We start from the raw sequence: 16,961 nt of genomic DNA, 5'->3' as shown, positions 1-16,961 counted from the left end.
TAAGTTGGACATCTTGTGAGAATTTTATTAATAAAATATAAATAATTCAATATTTACTACATTAATCAAGTGTCATTTAAAAATTAAACTTTTATACAATTTTCAGGCTCAACTGTTTCATTAATTTGAGGTTTTGTTTTGACATAAATTTGGATTCCAGCTCATAAAAACCACAGAATTTCAGTAAATTACAATCCTGCGGAGAAATCACCAATTTTGGAAAACGAAGACAGATCTTGTGATCAAAGTCTTTTTTTTTTTTTAAACTGACAGGTTCATCTGCAATCCTTCCACTGTCTGGATAGGAGCCAGGTCCTGCTGGAAGAAGAGATCTGCATCTCCATCCAGATCCTCAGCAGAAGGAATGCTGTAGTCTTCTAGAACGTTCTACCAACACCAGAGCCGGACATTCCAGCCCGTATCATGACTGACTGCTTTCAGCTTGGGTTCTGCTCCTCACCAGTCTTCCTCTGAACCTTTTTAGACCTTGATTCCCAAATGAAAGTCCCACTTTCCTTTCATCAGAAAACGGGACCTTGGACCTCTGGTCAACAGTCCAGACCTTCTTCTTCTTGGCCCAGACTCAGAAGTGGCTCGACCTGAGGAACCTGACAGTCTGACGACACATGTTTAAGGAGAAAAATGCAGAGAACTCCCAACTGGGATTTTAACCTGGGCCGTCTTGAGCCCTCGGGGACAAAAGTGCTAACCGCTACACACTGTGCTGCCTGTACTTATATTTGTTACAATAGCTAATCAACTTTGCGTAAGAATTAGTCAAGGAGCTAAATTGGCTTTACAAACCAAATCCCAAAATGTGATTTACAAGCTAGCTTAATGCTAATAAAAGCACATTAGCAAAATAATTTTTTAGCAATGTTTTGTGAAAAAGTTTCTAAACTTTCTTAAGTTTAAAAATAAGGTATGGTGCCAATTGAAATCAAAACAAAACAAGGGAATGCTGACATTGGTCTAAATGTATGTGCGCAAATGCATTTTGTATGCATTAACTGCAAATTGTGGTGGTGGTGGGGGGACTAAGCATTTATGAATTTGAACATTGCTTGAATTATCTAAGTGCAATTGCTTAAACCAGACAAGGTTTCAGACTCCAGGCCTGGAGAGCCGGCATCCTGCTGGTTTCTCAGAAATCAGGTCCTACGTGCTGCTGATTACCTGGATCAGGTGTGTTTTGAACAGCTACAATGGCGTGTTAGTCGGAAAAACATGTAGGACATGGCCGTCCTGGGGTTTGACATCTGTGAGGGAATTTCTTTGTGTAAAGTGGCTCAAAACATGTAAGAGAAAATACATTTCTCATATCTGACGAAACTGCCACATTGACTTCTTTTATAAAGAAATAAATGTAATTTTAGGCAGATTTGTTAAAAATTGTAAAGATTTTAAATCCAAGAGTTAAATGATGGATCTTTAGATAACATCTTTATCTGAACGTGCACAGAATTTATGGCAGCTAAAAATGTCCTCTAGCTATTTAAATTAGAGAAATTATTGCAGTTTTACAACATTGCTGAAAAATTACAAGCTAATGTAAATTGTGTTAATGTTTAAAGTCAAACTTGAAACCTTGTGATTTTTAAACTCTAAGTGGTGCTTTTGTGTATGAAATACTTGAACTTTGATCAGTGGATAGAAAAAAAAAACGTGACGTAAAGATCAGATTTCGCACCTGCCTGCAGAGCAGCTGCACTGATTCGCTTCCAGTCTTATCAGCCAATAGGAGAAAGAGATTTCTTGTCTCCTAGCAACTGCCTCCAGAGCTTCAAAGCTCTCCGGATGTACACCTTCAAAATAAAACAACAACTCAGATCAATCTCTTCAAACTATCTATAACATTTCAAGTTCAAGTATTTATTTTAGTTATGAATCATTTTTAAACATAATTATATCGAGACAGAGGTTTCATTCTATGCGTTTTACAAGTTTCCAGACGTATTTGTGACGTAACATTTTACTTTGAAATGTTATCGTTTGGGTTAGCTTGACAGCACTCTAGCGCAGGTTTCGTCTTTGGCGTAGTAAGGTAAGATGATGAACAAAATTATGAGAAAACGCAGTTAAATGTGTCGGGAACATCTCCTCTTAAACAAATATATTAAAAGAATTGGTGTAGTTAGTGTAATCTACCGCGCGGAGATCATCAGAGTTGTTTTTTTCGTCGACCCTGATGGTTGTTTCCGTGGATGTTTGTCTGCATTTGATCGCAAAATAAACTCTTCGCTGAAAGCTGCGTCTGCTTCAGAGCCGCAGATGACAGAGATGGGAGCCTCGGCGCGGTGGTCGGCGCTCAGCCTGCTCCTCTGCCTGCAGCTCGGCGCGGCCCGCAGCCCCCGCACGGCAGACCAGGTGTCGGAGGCCGACATCCAGCGGCTCCTGCACGGCGTCATGGAGCAGCTGGGCATCGCTCGGCCCCGAGTGGAGTACCCGGCTCATCAGGCCATCAACATCGTGGGCCCTCAGAGCATCCAGGGTCCGTCAGAGTTGTTTATTCTCCTTCACAATGAGATTCCTTTACACAGTGACGTTTACGACGCTCTTCTTTAAACAAACACACCTGTCTACACTTAGAGAGCCGAATAACTAAAGAACAACTAACCCCGTTTGTCTTGTAAACACACATTTTCATATTGAAGCAGATTTCCTTAGCGCTCCTCCCAAACGCAGTGTCTACTTTCCGCCACCAGGTGGTGCTCATGAGGGGTTGCAGCACCTGGGCCCCTTTGGGAACATCCCCAACATTGTGGCAGAGCTGACAGGCGACAACGTTCCCAAAGACTTCAGCGACGACCACAGCTACCCTGAACCCCCCAATCCCTGTCCACTGGGAAAGACGGGTACAAAACTCTGTTTCTGTGGCAACGGCTGGCTGTCACAGCTCCTCAGAGGAGTCAGAGTGACCACAGAACAGGTTTGACGGATGAGCCAGGATAATGTCACCCGTCTCTGCCTCTCTTCCTGTCTTTAGCGGTTGACGGCTGCCTGGAAGACGCTCCGGACACAGCCGAGTTCAGCCGAGAGTTTCAGAAGCATCAGCACCTGTTTGACCCCGAGCATGATAACCCCGCTCTGACCAAGTGGGTGAGTGTTCAGCCAGACTGCAGTGGCATGATGGGTCACTTCAGCACAGAGAAATTCCTATTACTGCTTTTTTTTCTTGTCTTTTGGTTTCAAAAATGTGTTTTCTCACTAATGACAATAAAAATAATAAAACCTACAACCAATTTCTAAAAAAAAAGTCTGCAAATATCTAAGCATAAACAAATATAGTAAACTATTCCATCAGCAGAAAAAAGTCAAGGAAGCTAAAAATATTAAAATGACATCAGAAGATGGAAGAGTAAACATTTTAATGCTTATTAAGCTAAATTAGATAAAACATGAAAAACGCTGAGCCAATGTAGTTTACAGGTGAAAAGACAAAATAATAATGCTAAACACGCCTAAACATTTTACAGGTTGCTGATTTAGCTAAAAAAAATGAAGCTAAACAAAAAAGAAAAAAAAGGCACACAATAAAATTATTTAATTCTTTATTACATGACTAAGAGGGGAAAAACAATAAAAGATTTTAAAATGCTTTTAAAATGTAAGGAAAATGGTTAATTTAGTGCAGATTTAAATGTGCTAAGCCCACTGACAGCATGCAAAACAGAAGCAAAGCTAAATCTTCCTGAACAAATCTAAAATCATCTCAAATTCTACGAAATAATGAAGGAAATAAATCATTTAGATTTATGTTTTGTGCAGATACTTCATTTTTTTTGCAAATCTTTTGGAACCTCAGTTCAGTTTGTTTTTGGGTGTCACAAACATTTGTAGCATTAAGCATTTTTAGTTAAATACCAAATTTTGACATTTGTATCGGTTACTATCTCAACGTTTTTTCAGCTAGTTTAGCATTTATCTTTTATTTTGCTGTTTTTGTTCTATTTTCACATAAAAAAATCTTTTGCTTAGTTTTTCCCCATCATTTAATCTTGTGGTAAATATCTGTTTCTGTTTGTAAAACAAATCAGGATTGGAATCAAATTAAAAGTATAACTCTAAGGATTTTGTACCAGGAGATAACAACTGTGCACAAGGTTGGACATCCCCTCAAACTAAACATCAGACGTAAATTAGGGAAAAGTTTTGGACACAAGTAGAAATCTACAGTCGGCACATTGGTGGGAGCTTCATGCCGTTTGGAAGTTTGTTCTGAGCAGCACCTTCCAAAGAAAATGGTGTTTTTGGTGTTATTAACATCTTGTTGTAGCATTTACATTTAAATTTAATTTCAGAGCATTTTGCGGTTCAAATCATGGTAAATCAGGAGCAGACGAAAAAAATCTGTGACATAGAAAAACACAGTGGGCAACTCAAGCTTCCTGCTGTGCTCCATTCTGATAATCCACAGCAGACAAATAGATCCATGAACGTCTTTGTTTTCCTCGTCTGAGCTGGAATCTGGATCTAAACTGTACGGCTAGTGGGAGAAAGTGTAAACAGAGAGCTCTCAGTTATGGGTGACGGGAAGGGGGCCAAGGTTGCTCCACACCAACAGCTTTCAATTCAGAGGTGAATTTCTAATGAACTCCTGCCGCTCTGCAGAAACTATGTCATCGACGGTTTTTTTCTTTTTTGGCTACTTTGAAATTGATGAAAATATGATTTGAGTGGCTCTTTAATAGTAAATTAAACACTTCTATAACAGTAGCTTTCCTTTACTTTACAGAATAAGGAGCTTCTGCTGCAAAAACTTAAGGGAGGACCCAAAAGAAGAAAGAGGGTATGACTGCCCCCCCCCTCCCCTTTTTTCTGAACCGGATTTGTTTTAATAATCCACTGCTTTTGATCAGAGGTTTGTGAGACAGTACATAATTTTGTGTCCTCAGAGCGTCAACCCGTACTTACTCGGCCAGAGGCTGGACAAAGTGGTCGCCAAAAAGTCTGTTCCCCATTTCACTGAGGAGAAAGAAGAGGGGAAAGCACAGGCTGCCAGCAAAGCTTAGCATCAGCTCGCACTGGAAGATGAATCTGAGCAGTTTGGACTGTTTATGATAAAAGGGGTTAAACATATTGGAACTTTTCAGCTGGCTTTGATTCCAGCCATAAACTTTATTCTGTGAGTGTCTTTCTTTAGTGTTAAAATTATAATCTAAAGTCGTAAAGATCGTTTTTTGCTTTGTAAGGATTACAACAGTGTCTGGTGGAACGGGCTGCACTGACAGTGGTGTCGTTTATAAAAGTAGATGTATGGAGGAGTTTTATCTGTTTTAGTGCCAAATCTTCTGTTTCTGCTCAAAAGTGACTGAATGTTTATGAGTCTTGATTTTTTTTTTTTTTTTGCACTCTTTGTATCTTGTTTACCAGATCTTGTCAAAATGGTTTTGTTTATGTACCCTGAAGCCAAATAAACGATTTATCTGCATCCACAAAGTCCGGGGAGAGTTTTTCTTTCAGAAGCTGAGGGTTTGAGGGTGGGGGTGGTTCTTGTTCTGACGTTTAAAAGTCTCTTCAGGAGCCGTGGGACCTCCACAGGAGCAAGTGTGAACTGACTGACCGGACTGTCCCTGGGGGTGGGGGGGTTGATAACAAACAGGTAACTCGAACATAAGTGTCTTTGGACAGACAGTCCTACTTTGGGCGTAATTCGTGCGTAAACGCTGTGCGTAAAATCCATCTGTTTTCCTCGCAGGTCCAACGATGTGTTCACGTTCAGTGCTGATGTTTTGGACCGTTGCGGCGCTCTTTCCCTCCCCGCTGAGCAGTGTGGATTCCGGGACAGCCCAGAGCGCAGTCCCGCATCCAAACAACGACAACCCTGACGAACCGGAGAGGTGTCTCCAGCCCCCCATCAGCAGGTTCATCTCGCGCGCGTCGGGGTCCTCCACCTCAACTGACGAGGTGCTGGAGTCCAGCCAGGAGGCGCTACACGTGACGGAGCGTCGGTACCTGCGCCTGGACTGGTGCAAGACGCAGCCGCTGAAGCAGACCATCCGCGAGGAGGGCTGCCTGAGCCGCAGCATCATCAACCGCTTCTGCTACGGACAGTGCAACTCCTTCTTCATCCCGCGGCATGTGTACGAGGACGACAGCGCCTTCAAGTCCTGCTCGGCCTGTAAACCCAGGACCTTTAGCACCGTCACCTACACGCTCTTCTGCCCGGGCCAGACGCCCAGCACGCGGAGGAAGCGTGTCCAGCGCGTGAAGCAGTGCCGCTGCGGGACGGTTAATGCGGGGTAGAGCCGCCAAAAGGGCTGATGGGACTGGTCCCAGAGCATGAAAAATGTACAGAAAACTATTATTTTAACGATGTGGTCCTGGTGAAGAGTCCACGTGCGCGCAGGATTCCATCTGTCATCTGCATAAAGTTGTTTTTATCAGAAAAAAAAGAAAAAGAGACTTTGTTGTGACCTAAGCAGGTGAATAACCTGAGGATCCGGAGGTGATCATATTAGTACAAATTTGTATTTATTTATTTTTTGCTGACTTTACACTACGTCTTGTGTGTTTTACCACTCCTCTAAAACGCACACGTGTCCGATGACTGAGCAAAAATGATGGGAAAGGGTTAACTTGCTGGCAGAACGGTTACATTTTAAGATACATTTAAAGACTGCACACCAGTTACTGATCAGGGAGACAAAGTTCTTGAAGTATAGCTCTGAATTTAAATATTTAGATTTACAAAAATGATTCAACACAAATGTTGGATGATGGGATAGTAAAAGTAGAGGATGAAGGAGCCACAGCAGTCATAAAATGTCGTGTTTCACATTCTTGTATTTTAAATTCAAGCAGGAGCATCTGATTTGACTCAGGGTGTATTTTATTTTCAAAGGAATTGTCATTGTGATAAACTGAAAAATTGTCCATAACAGTTATAATTTAATAAAAAAAATAAGCAGCTTAATGGTCAGAAATAAAGTGTATTTGCATTTAAAACAGATCAATACTTATGATCATTTTATGCCAGAGTTTGGCATCACAACGAAATCCTGTGGGATTGAAGGTGCTGCAGGCGTTTTATTTTATCAAAGCTCCGTAGCAATCTTAATATTTTATGCCCGTTACGGTCTGATTAAAATATATACTATTTTTCCTGTCTGTGAATGTAAATGTAAGTTGCCATGGAAACCAGAGTTTGCACACGTCCTGTCCCAAAGTCTGCTTTGACTTTGGCTCAGACAAATTCTGTCTCAGCCTAAATATTGACACATTTATGTTTAACTGCTAGTAAAATTATTTTAATCAAAAATTAAACTTTGATTTAACACAGTGCCCTTCACAAAGGTCAGAGGTCATGACTGCAAAAGACTTAAAAGGTCTTTGGAAAACACATTTTGTGATAAGCTCTCATCCAGAGGCTGGGAATAAATTATTTTTGCTCTGAAGTCTATGGAATGTTTATGATGGAGGACATATATAAAATAATTTAAGATAAAAAAAATTGCCTTTCTGAGTATTTCTTTATTCAAATAGTTGTGCATCATGTGCAGACGAAAAAATGCTGTTGGAAAGAATCATATTTTTGACGTTGAAAACACTGAGCGGGACACAAGCTCCCTGCTCTGCTCCATTCTGATGTATTCACTGTCAGACAATAATAGTCGCTCTTATTGATAAAAAAAAAGTCTTAAATGAGGCTGACATGGTCACTGTCCACTCCCTTGTTCTGGACCAGGAAAACTGGACCAGGAAATTATCTGCAAAAGCTGCTGATTGGGATCTATCTTCCTCGTCTCCTCTCTCCACTGACAGCTTAGCTGCCTTTAACCTCTCAAGTCCCTCCAGCTTTGAATACGACAACATGGAAATGAAAGTATGTGTCAGACGTTCTCCTGCCTCTGTTTGGAGACGCTCTTGTTTTCAGTCTTCCAGCGGGCCTAGACATCGGCGCAGAACTCAAACCAGAGTGAAGAAGTGACCTGTCATCATCTTCTCACCGGATTTTGTTTTTGCACCAAATTAACCCTTGTGCTATCTTAGATGACCCCCCCCCCCCCCCCTTATATTGACATGTTATTCCTTTCATGACAAATGTGGATAAAGGTGGAAAGATTTCATGTAATCCATGGACACCAGTGAAGATCACAAATCATTGAAGAAAAAAGGTTCGGAGTACTGTCTAGTAGTGGGTCTAGATGACCCAACTCCCAATGGTAAAGTGCCTAGGATAGCACAAGGGCTAAAGAACCAAGTCCTGGAAACTGAAGCCAAACCCAAAGCAGGAGGAACAAGAATATATTTGAATTGTTAAATCATTTGTTCACCTGCAGCAAAAGACACAGGAATTTCCAACTATTTTCACTTTCATTCTGGACAAAAACAGCAGAAAATGAAAAAAAAATATATCATTTTTTAACCAAAATAAAAAGAAATGTAGTTTTGTTTTACGGTTCAGGAACACCAATATTCTGTTCACATCCTGAATGCGCTCCGTTGATTAAGACAGCATTTGCGTGTCTGATTAGTAAAATTACTACAAGTGTAATTACTGAGTAAATAAAACTTTTTACCACCCTGATCCTCTCCATGTAGCATGCTAATGCCAGTTGTTTCTGGGAAGGAATCTGAGCTGCATAATCTCTGTGTAATTTGAGCATGTTTGACCTTTTGCTTTTCACAATGGCCGTGCCTGAGAGGTTTTAGGTAGTGAAACGAAATAAAAAAGTAAAGTTTTGGCTCAGATTCTATAAGAAAGATCGGCCTCACTTCCAGGTTGGACTGTTCTTTCCCTCTACACACCTTTATCAATTAGGCCTTCACTTTGAACCAATAGCAAAGTGGCCTGCCTTTCCTCTCAGCCAATCATAATCATACGTTTACCTTTAAATTCATGAATGGTTGACTCTCTCTCTCTTCATTTTAGACCGGGGTGGACAAATGACGGTCCAGGGGCCATAAAAGGCCGAATAAACTATTCAATCTGGCCTCCCCAAACTGGAGTTAATTATGACAATAATTCTTAACGTTTTATTCTCCCGTTAATTCAGGTGTCTCCCCATAGATGGTGCACTACATACATTGATCTTTGTTTAGGTTCAGAAAGTTATGCTGTAGTGTTTGAAGATTGTAGTTTCTCTGATGTTCATATATGTTTTTTCGAATTGGGCAGTCATTTTTCCGATTATTCCAACAGCACATGAACGCAGCATTCAATTCTCCAAATTTGCGTTGGTGCAATTGGCACTAAAATGAGAACAAAAGCCACCAATTTGAAATCAAACTCCAAAGTGTTCTGTTTCAAAATTGATATATATTAATTTTCAATCCAAATTAAAGCGTGTTTTTTTCCTACATTCTACGTTACTTCGTTCTCTTATGAGGTAGATTACCAAAACACTCCACCACGCATCTGCGTCTGGTCCGGCGCTTCTTTGTGGCCCACGAGTCAAAATGTTTTTCCACTCCTGATCTAGACGCTTCTCTGGCTCTCCTCCACCCTGTTCTCCACCTGTAATGATGCTTCGTCATGTTCTGGCCACGATCAGTCTTTAAGGCTCTGGGGTTTATGCATCTAAGGTTCGATTTTATCCCAAGAAAGCAAGACGTCACCGACCCAGAACCTGACTGCCAAAGCTAATGGACTTTATGCTGTAATACTAATAAACCTGAACAGGCATTCCTACTGTCTCTCCTTGTTGAAATGCAGTTTAAACCTAATTATATGAACCGCATTACCTATGATCAGATCCAAATTTACCGTAATTACATAAACTCCAAAATGTGTCTGTTGTATTATAACATCACAAATAATAAATTAAAGTTTTACATGATACAAAATAAATAAAAGCTTTGTAGTACTGTAGTAGTATCCACTAAAGAACAAATCTTTTGTGAGGATTGTGAGCTTTGGTTTGGTTTTTGTCAGTTCAAAGTCTTTGTATAGAATAGTGAGAATGTAAAAAAGGAACAGTTGCAGAATTCTGAGTTGTTTTTCCCGGAAAAGTCTTCATATTAAACAAAGGGTCACCAAAGTTCAATAGCCTGAGATGCAGAAGCGTGCTCCTTTCATGCCCTGCCTGGTTGTATTTTTCTTGCATGACAAACATTTGGTCTATTTAAAGCAGCCATTGCCTGTTTTGTTAAGGAAAGCAGCTACTTTTAAAATGCACAGTAATTATAATTACGACCACGAACAGCTGCTCCTTATCAGTTTCTGCAAAAGTCTGCAATGGTTGATCGGACACAAGAAATCTGCTAATTCTTCATAAAAATGACACAAAGGATTATTATAAATCTAAAACATCGACGTGGATTAAAATAGAGTCATAACATAAAAGGGCAGGTACATTCAGGAAGAGCACCGTGTTTTCCCTGAGAGGAGCTGAGCGTCTGAGACAGGAATCTGTCTTTTCTACATCTTCCTGATCCCTATCTGGACGTTTATCTAGTGTTTACTGTGACAAAAAGGAACATTTTTAGGCTTTTGAAGAGATGATGGACATGTGTCCAACAAGCTCGGGCACCTCAGGATTATTGAAATCTGAGAAGAAAATGCCAGAAACTTCCCTCAGAAAAAACCCCACAATGAACAGCTATGACAGAGCTGTCAAAACTGCTGCACATGAAAAATAATAATAACAAAACCAATTTTTCTGTGTCAATAAATGGGATCAACGTGATTTAAACTTTAGAAAGTAATACATTTGTAATATGGAGAAAACATTAAAATAATTCCATTCATTTTAATCAGAGTTTTCAACATAGTTACAAAAAGATGCTATAGTGTTGGTGGTTGGTTTGTGGTTAAACAAGAAGTCTTTTGCATGTTTGGTTAAACTACAACAGACGTCAGTTAGAATATTATGATGTAAGGGTCCAAATATTAACTTTGTGCATTTATATAATGGCTCATCTTCAAGTAAATTCGGATGCTCCACAAGACTCTGTTCTTTTCTTTGAGAAATCAAAACATTCATTTTTGTTGCTCTGTAGATAACACCGTAAAAAATCAGTAAATTACTAATTACTAAAAAATCAGTAAAAAAAATAAACTCTCAAAACTGGTCATTTATTTTCCAAAAATCATTTAACAACTGAAGGAGATTTCCCAGAGTTCTGTTTACACCAAGAACATGTAAGCAGCTGTGGTCCTAAACAGCTTCAAGGTTTCTTTCAGGTTGATTGCATTCTGAATAAAATGAAATGCATCAAGGTTCATTTGCAAGTAAACTGTCATCAGGGTTCACTTGATGCACAGCAGAGCTCAGGTGAGCTTCCACACCTGTCCAGTGAGGCTGACCGAGGAAACAAACCCATGCCGATGTGACTGTGCCTGAAAAAAAAACTTGCAGAAATCATTTATTGTTCCATTTCCTCCACTTTGCTCAAATATTTTCATTTAAAATATCTAAAACCAAATGTTTTTCTGTTAGAGTTTAACTGCATCTTTCCATAAATATTTTTGAGTCCCGACTCCTAGCAACAGTGTCAGGAGCCTAAAACGGCTCCTCCTGTGTCCGAGTGGCGGTTTATCAGGTCCCTCTGTCAGACTGAGATGTTCCCAGAGATGGCGACTGCCCGTTACCCCCCCCCCCCCATTCCTGCGGCTCCGCATTGCTCTGCGTCCAATCAGCGGATCAGAGGAGCCAGTCTGCAGAGCCAGTCATAATAGAGGCTGCAGAGCAAGCTGCCCCCCCCCCTTCACTGATGCATGATCATCATCTTCCAGATAAGATTACAGAAGAATACTGTTTTCCTTTGGGATTTGTGTAAACTGTGAGCAGGATGACATTTGTTCTGGTTTTCTGCTGTTTGTGGGGACAGATCTCTGCCTTTTTCAGAAGAATCAGCTGCTGTCATCACAAAGTTTGTTCAGTGAAGGTCCTGAAGAGGTTTTGGACGAGGACTTTGGGCTGATGCTCTTCATAAATCACCTCTTCCAGACTCCACAACAAACAGCAAAGCTCAGAGGATAAAAAGCTGAAGAGAGACACAGAACTTGGTGTTCTCAACCTTAACTTTTTGCATGATGTTGCTATGGAAACATTAAAAAATTAACTTTTATTCAACTTTCGGATGCATCGTGGGTCCTCTGTGGAAATGACCTCTGACCTTTGTAAAGGGTGGTAGGATTGAACTTTTGCTAGCTCACAAGTGGAGAATCTCCAGACCTGATCTCTAAAGGTAGAGGTTTTCCTAAAAGGATCTCACCATCATGTTAGACCTGAGGTTACATCTCACACACAAAACGTTTAAAAGGATAAAAGTATTTTTATATCATTGTTTATCACATGAATAAACCTTGGCGCCTGAATGTATTTACAATTGTACAAAGCAAATGTCTTCCATGCGTTTCCTGTTCAAGTTGATGCTAATTAAGGGGAGTGAGGTTCATACAATATGTAGAGGTTAATTCAGACAGTTGAAGACAACATCAAAAAACAAAAGCTGGCTTTTTTCAGAAGTGACTTTTTAAATATTTCCTGCCATTGAAAAAGTATTTGCTCCTTCAATCTGAAACCTGGTTATTCCTGGTTATTTACAGTGGCTGCGTTTCCATTGAGTGGGAAATTGTGCAAATTGGATTTGTGATAATAACTTTGCCTAATGGAAACGTGACAAATTGGAAGGAAAAAAAACTTTTTTCGAGTAAAGTGACCTTGGGCGCTGCACGGCGGCCGCCACAAGAGGTCCCACAGCATCACAGATCCTCAAAAGTTGAGCCTGTCGTGTGGAATGGTTGGATCCACAGCTCCTTTGTAAAATCACCATTTCCCAAAATCCCCTTATCCTTTGCCGCTCCCACGTGTAAAGAGCTCGCCGCTCCTCGGCCTGAATAAGACGCCGTCGTCTCCTTTGATAGATGATGATGAGCGCTAGAGCCGTGGCAGAAATGTGAATGTATCTGCTGTCAATCAAAGTATTGTTCACATCCGTCGCCATGTTTCTGAATGACGTATCGCGTGAGTTGGTTTGTCTTAATTCACATAATAAACGATTTAATGGAAACAGTGTAATTGCTAAATTGTGTTTTTTTTCTGCATTTCTAGTATTTTTGCACATATGCGTGAGGAACACGCAGCTCGTGAAGATCTGTCAAAAAACGTTCCTGCCTTTGTTGTCTGCAGTTTCTTCTTGCAGGTTTTGTTTCTGTGGTGGTTGATGATCTGTCAATGAACGAAATGAAGCCTCCCGCTTGTTCCATGTCTGTCTGCTTCCTTGTGGTTTTCTGGTTAAGTCTTTGGTTGGTTCTCGGGGCCCTCTTAGTTTGTTGGTCACTCTTGGGAAGATTTTCTACTGTTCTTGGTTTTGCGTGTGTGGATACAGACTGACAGCTTTTCGTTCTGATGGCAGCTTGATGTGATTCTTTCTGAAAGATGTTTTCTGTCAAAGTTCATTAAAGTGCCTCAGAAAGTCTAGCAGTGACATTAATGTGACATAAAAACCTGTAGATCATCTCAGTATATTGATCATTTAGCATAATTAGACAGTCATAATTATTAAAATCTTCTATGAGGGAAAAAAAAATCAGCGAGAATGCTCACAGACGTTTACACTTACAGAAAGTTGAAGAGGTTATTTCAGTTAAGAGGAAACCACAACATAGGAGTTCATGCCATCGAATCGGAAACACACAGAGAGTGAAGAAGGACAAAAGCCGAGCCTGGAAGCCGCCATGAGGGCTTTCCAAACAGACTGAGGTAACAAAAGGAAGCTGCCGAGGGCCGTGCCCATCGCACGCTGGTTTGAGGAGACGGCCCGATAAGATAAAGCTGCGCTGAGAGGAGAAGAAAGCTGTCTGCAGCACACATCTAAGGGCCACACGGGTGCACAGGTGATACCGGGGAACAGGTTAAAGATCTCCAGAGATGCAAGAGGTCTGGAGATTGCACAAGTGGAAAGCTATGGTCTCACAACAATGGCAGACATGATGGGCAGAGGGATTAGGCGCTGGATCTGAGAGGCGCCAGGCTAGTATCAGAGGCAAGACTGCTCTCTGAACACACAAAAACACACACTTGCAGTGTAAGCATTGTATTCAGAGGGTTTCTGGCCGACTGGCATGCAGAATGGCGTCATGAAGGCATGCTCAAGGACAAGAAAGACCAGAGGAAATCCTTTGTTCTCGCGCTAGCAGGAGTTTGGAGGAACAAACAGTTTCTCAATGGTTGGGCTGCGCTGGGAAACCCGGGTGATGGAGTCACACAAGCAAGTTTTAAAGAGACACACAACAAAAGAACCACAACTGAAGAACACAACCCGACCCTCTTCCAGGGCGCACGCTCACGTCTTTGGAGGAACAGCAGGCGTCATGTACTTGTTTTGTAGGAGTTGGTTCAAATCACGGCTAAGTTCATCAAAGTCGACCTGTGCTGCCAGGAAGTCGTCCTGAGACTCCAGAAGAGGAAACATGTTCCTTTCTATGCCAGTATTCTGGAGGAAATCAGGAAAAACAAAGGAGTTTCATTAATTTTAGGTCAGATTCAATGACTTCTCCTAGAATCTTGAAGAGGTTGTTGACATTAAGCCCAGACATTTTCATAAAAACTACAAAAATGTTCCTAAATAACCTTTTAAATACCTCATCCAAGTGCAGGTAGAGCGACACCACGCAAACCATCAGATTGAGAAGAGTACATTTCAGGTTATAATTTGTTAATAACAGCTTTAAATCCAAGAAGTAAAAACGTTTGTCAGCATTTTACAAAATTTCTATAACCGAAACACTGATGGGAAAGAGAATCTCAGTAGCTTCTTTTCATTTAATCCCTGTTGTTAATTCGGAGTCATGTGACCTTTTGTGTGGACATTTTTACTGAATTTACTGCTAATATATGATATAAATATAGACTTAAAAATGAAGAAATGACACAAATAACTGTCTCAATGGAAAGGATAAACATTATTTACCTAAATTCAAATCTGTCTCGTGGTTTCCACAGAGTCTTCCACTGTTTGAAGTGCCTAAAGACAAAGCATCCCACAATTACAAAAATACACAAACTCACACCAAATTTATAATGATCCAAAAGGCTTCCGGCTGGATTATTTTTGATGAATGGATCCATCCATCTTCTAAACTTCCTTATCCCTTTTGGGGTCACAGGTTGCTGGAGCCTATCCCAGGCACCGTTGGCGGGAAGGCAGACCACCCCAGATGGTTTGCATGTGTGATGAAGGGCCACACAATAACACAACATCAGACAGCCTCACATTCTCACAATTTAGTCACCAATTAACCAATGAAGGATGTTTTTTGACTTTTGGAGGTACCCACACATGCACGAGGAGTACCAGGGCCATTTCGCTGTGAGGCAAGAGGGCTAACCACTATGCAGAACGATGTTTCAAAATAAAATAAACGTTTTCTTCCATACTATTAATTAATAAATAAAGTGTATCTTTTGGTGGAAATATTTAGTTTAGACTGAAACTGGAGTTAAGAATTTTTCCACCTTGACTGAATCTTTTGAACGTCTAATACCTTTGGTTGAAATCACTCCACCATGCTGAACGTCTTTCATCTCCAGAAAGAGGCTTGATGTAAGGAAGCAGAGAGCCGTCAAGTGTTTATTGTCCAACAGCTTAATGACCTGGAACATAAACGGTTACCATGACCACCACAACAGCCAAAGTCATAAGTACTGTTTGAATACAGCTGTTCAAATAAAGATTGGTAGATTTGAAACGACAAATTGAGAAAGATGTTTTGCTATCTTTTTTTGTGAATTTTTTAAACCTTAACTGTTAAATCAAACTTATGGTTTTAACTGTAATGAAAAAAGCAAAACTGCAGTCATAGACAAAGAAAGCAGCTGTATGGCACCCTCTAGTGGAGAAATATTATTATTATATTCTCAGCCAAGGAAAAACCCTAAAGTCAGGTAGCATGAAGGCAAAATCATTAGTTTGTCCTCTTCAAGTCGTCCTTCATGTCTGTGTGCTGCCATGTCTCGAAGGGAGCAGGAAATAAGGAATTGACATATCCTGACACTTCAAAAGTCCCCATCGAATACTATGAACTCAATAGTTTTTCACTAAAGCCTGTGCCACTTCATTTCATCCTCATAGACCTTATGACTGCACTGTTGCCTGCTGCTTCTCCACCTGGTGATTGCCTGTTTTCTATGTCTGCACTAAAGAGGGAAGCTATGAAGAAGTATAATGACAAGTCTCTCATGTCCGGTTTGATCCATCCTTCTTCTTCTTTAGCTGGTGCTGGGTTTTTCTTTGTTAAGAAGAAGGACGGCAGTTTGAGATCATGCATTGACTATCAAGGCCATAATCATGCCACTGTAAAAAATTGGTACCCGTTGCCATTAATGTCGTCGGTTTTTGAGCTCCTTAATGAAGCCACCGTCTACTCTACCCTAGATCTTGCTAATTGCTAATCATTTAGTACGTGCCAGACATGGTGACAAATGGAAAATCGCAATCAATACAACTATAGGCCACTGTGAGTATATGGTTATTATGCCTTTTGGGTTGACTAATGCACCAGGAGTGTTCCAAAATCTTGTCACAATGTTTTGGGAGATACGTTAAGCAGATTTATGTTTGTCTATCTTGATGGCATTCTCATTTTCTCTCAGTCTGAGACAGAACACGTTAAACATGTCAGGATGGTGTTGCAATACTTGTTGTAGAACAACCTTTTCGTTAAAAATGCAAGTTTCATACAAGATTTATTCATTTCCAAGGTCATTTCAATTGCTGTGGGAGAGACTTACGTAGATGGACCCAGCTAAAGTTAGTGCCGTTGCCGATTGGGCCATTCCTAGTAATGTTAAAAAGCCTTAGAGATATTTTGGTTCCGCCAGTTTCTATAGAAGCTTCTTTCGCAACTTCAGTCGGGTAGCTGCCTCGCTGCATGCATTGACTTCATTTAAGAAGAATTTGACACTGTCCTCTAAACCTGAGGAGGCCTTCTCTGCTTAAGTGTTTGTTCATTTCAGCACTGGTGCTTACAATGCCTAACCCTACGAGACAGTTTATTGTTAAGGTAGACA

At 40.6% G+C, this 16,961-nt stretch overlaps 2 protein-coding genes across 2 annotated transcripts; both read left to right on the top strand.

Annotated features, from left to right (window-relative positions):
• The first annotated feature begins 1,925 nt into the window (after nt 1-1,925).
• On the top strand, nt 1,926-5,435 carry scg5 (secretogranin V). The gene is made up of 6 exons (XM_023953218.1): nt 1,926-2,044; nt 2,264-2,491; nt 2,706-2,855; nt 2,987-3,099; nt 4,736-4,789; nt 4,896-5,435. The coding sequence occupies exons 2-6, from the start codon at nt 2,272-2,274 to the stop codon at nt 5,010-5,012; spliced, it is 654 nt and encodes a 217-aa protein (XP_023808986.1). The 5' UTR covers nt 1,926-2,044; nt 2,264-2,271; the 3' UTR covers nt 5,013-5,435.
• A 73-nt stretch (nt 5,436-5,508) lies between these two features.
• On the top strand, nt 5,509-7,429 carry grem1 (gremlin 1, DAN family BMP antagonist). Its single transcript, XM_011492048.2, has 2 exons — nt 5,509-5,602; nt 5,699-7,429. Exon 2 carries the CDS (start codon nt 5,707-5,709, stop codon nt 6,244-6,246), a length of 540 nt encoding a protein of 179 aa, XP_011490350.1. The 5' UTR covers nt 5,509-5,602; nt 5,699-5,706; the 3' UTR covers nt 6,247-7,429.
• The last annotated feature ends 9,532 nt before the right edge of the window (nt 7,430-16,961 follow it).

Source organism: Oryzias latipes, chromosome 24, assembly GCF_002234675.1.
Source record: "Oryzias latipes chromosome 24, ASM223467v1".
NCBI classification, from domain to species: domain Eukaryota; kingdom Metazoa; phylum Chordata; class Actinopteri; order Beloniformes; family Adrianichthyidae; genus Oryzias; species Oryzias latipes.
This window is presented reverse-complemented; position numbering and strand designations above follow the sequence as displayed.

Coding starts and splice junctions, on each gene's coding strand:
- scg5 (XM_023953218.1), top strand. CDS start 2,272: ATGACAGAGATGGGAGCCTCGGCGCGGTGGTCGGCGCTCAGCCTGCTC. Junction 3,100..4,735: donor ACCCCGCTCTGACCAAGTGG/GTGAGTGTTCAG, acceptor TTTACTTTACAG/AATAAGGAGCTTCTGCTGCA. Junction 4,790..4,895: donor GACCCAAAAGAAGAAAGAGG/GTATGACTGCCC, acceptor TTGTGTCCTCAG/AGCGTCAACCCGTACTTACT.
- grem1 (XM_011492048.2), top strand. CDS start 5,707: ATGTGTTCACGTTCAGTGCTGATGTTTTGGACCGTTGCGGCGCTCTTT.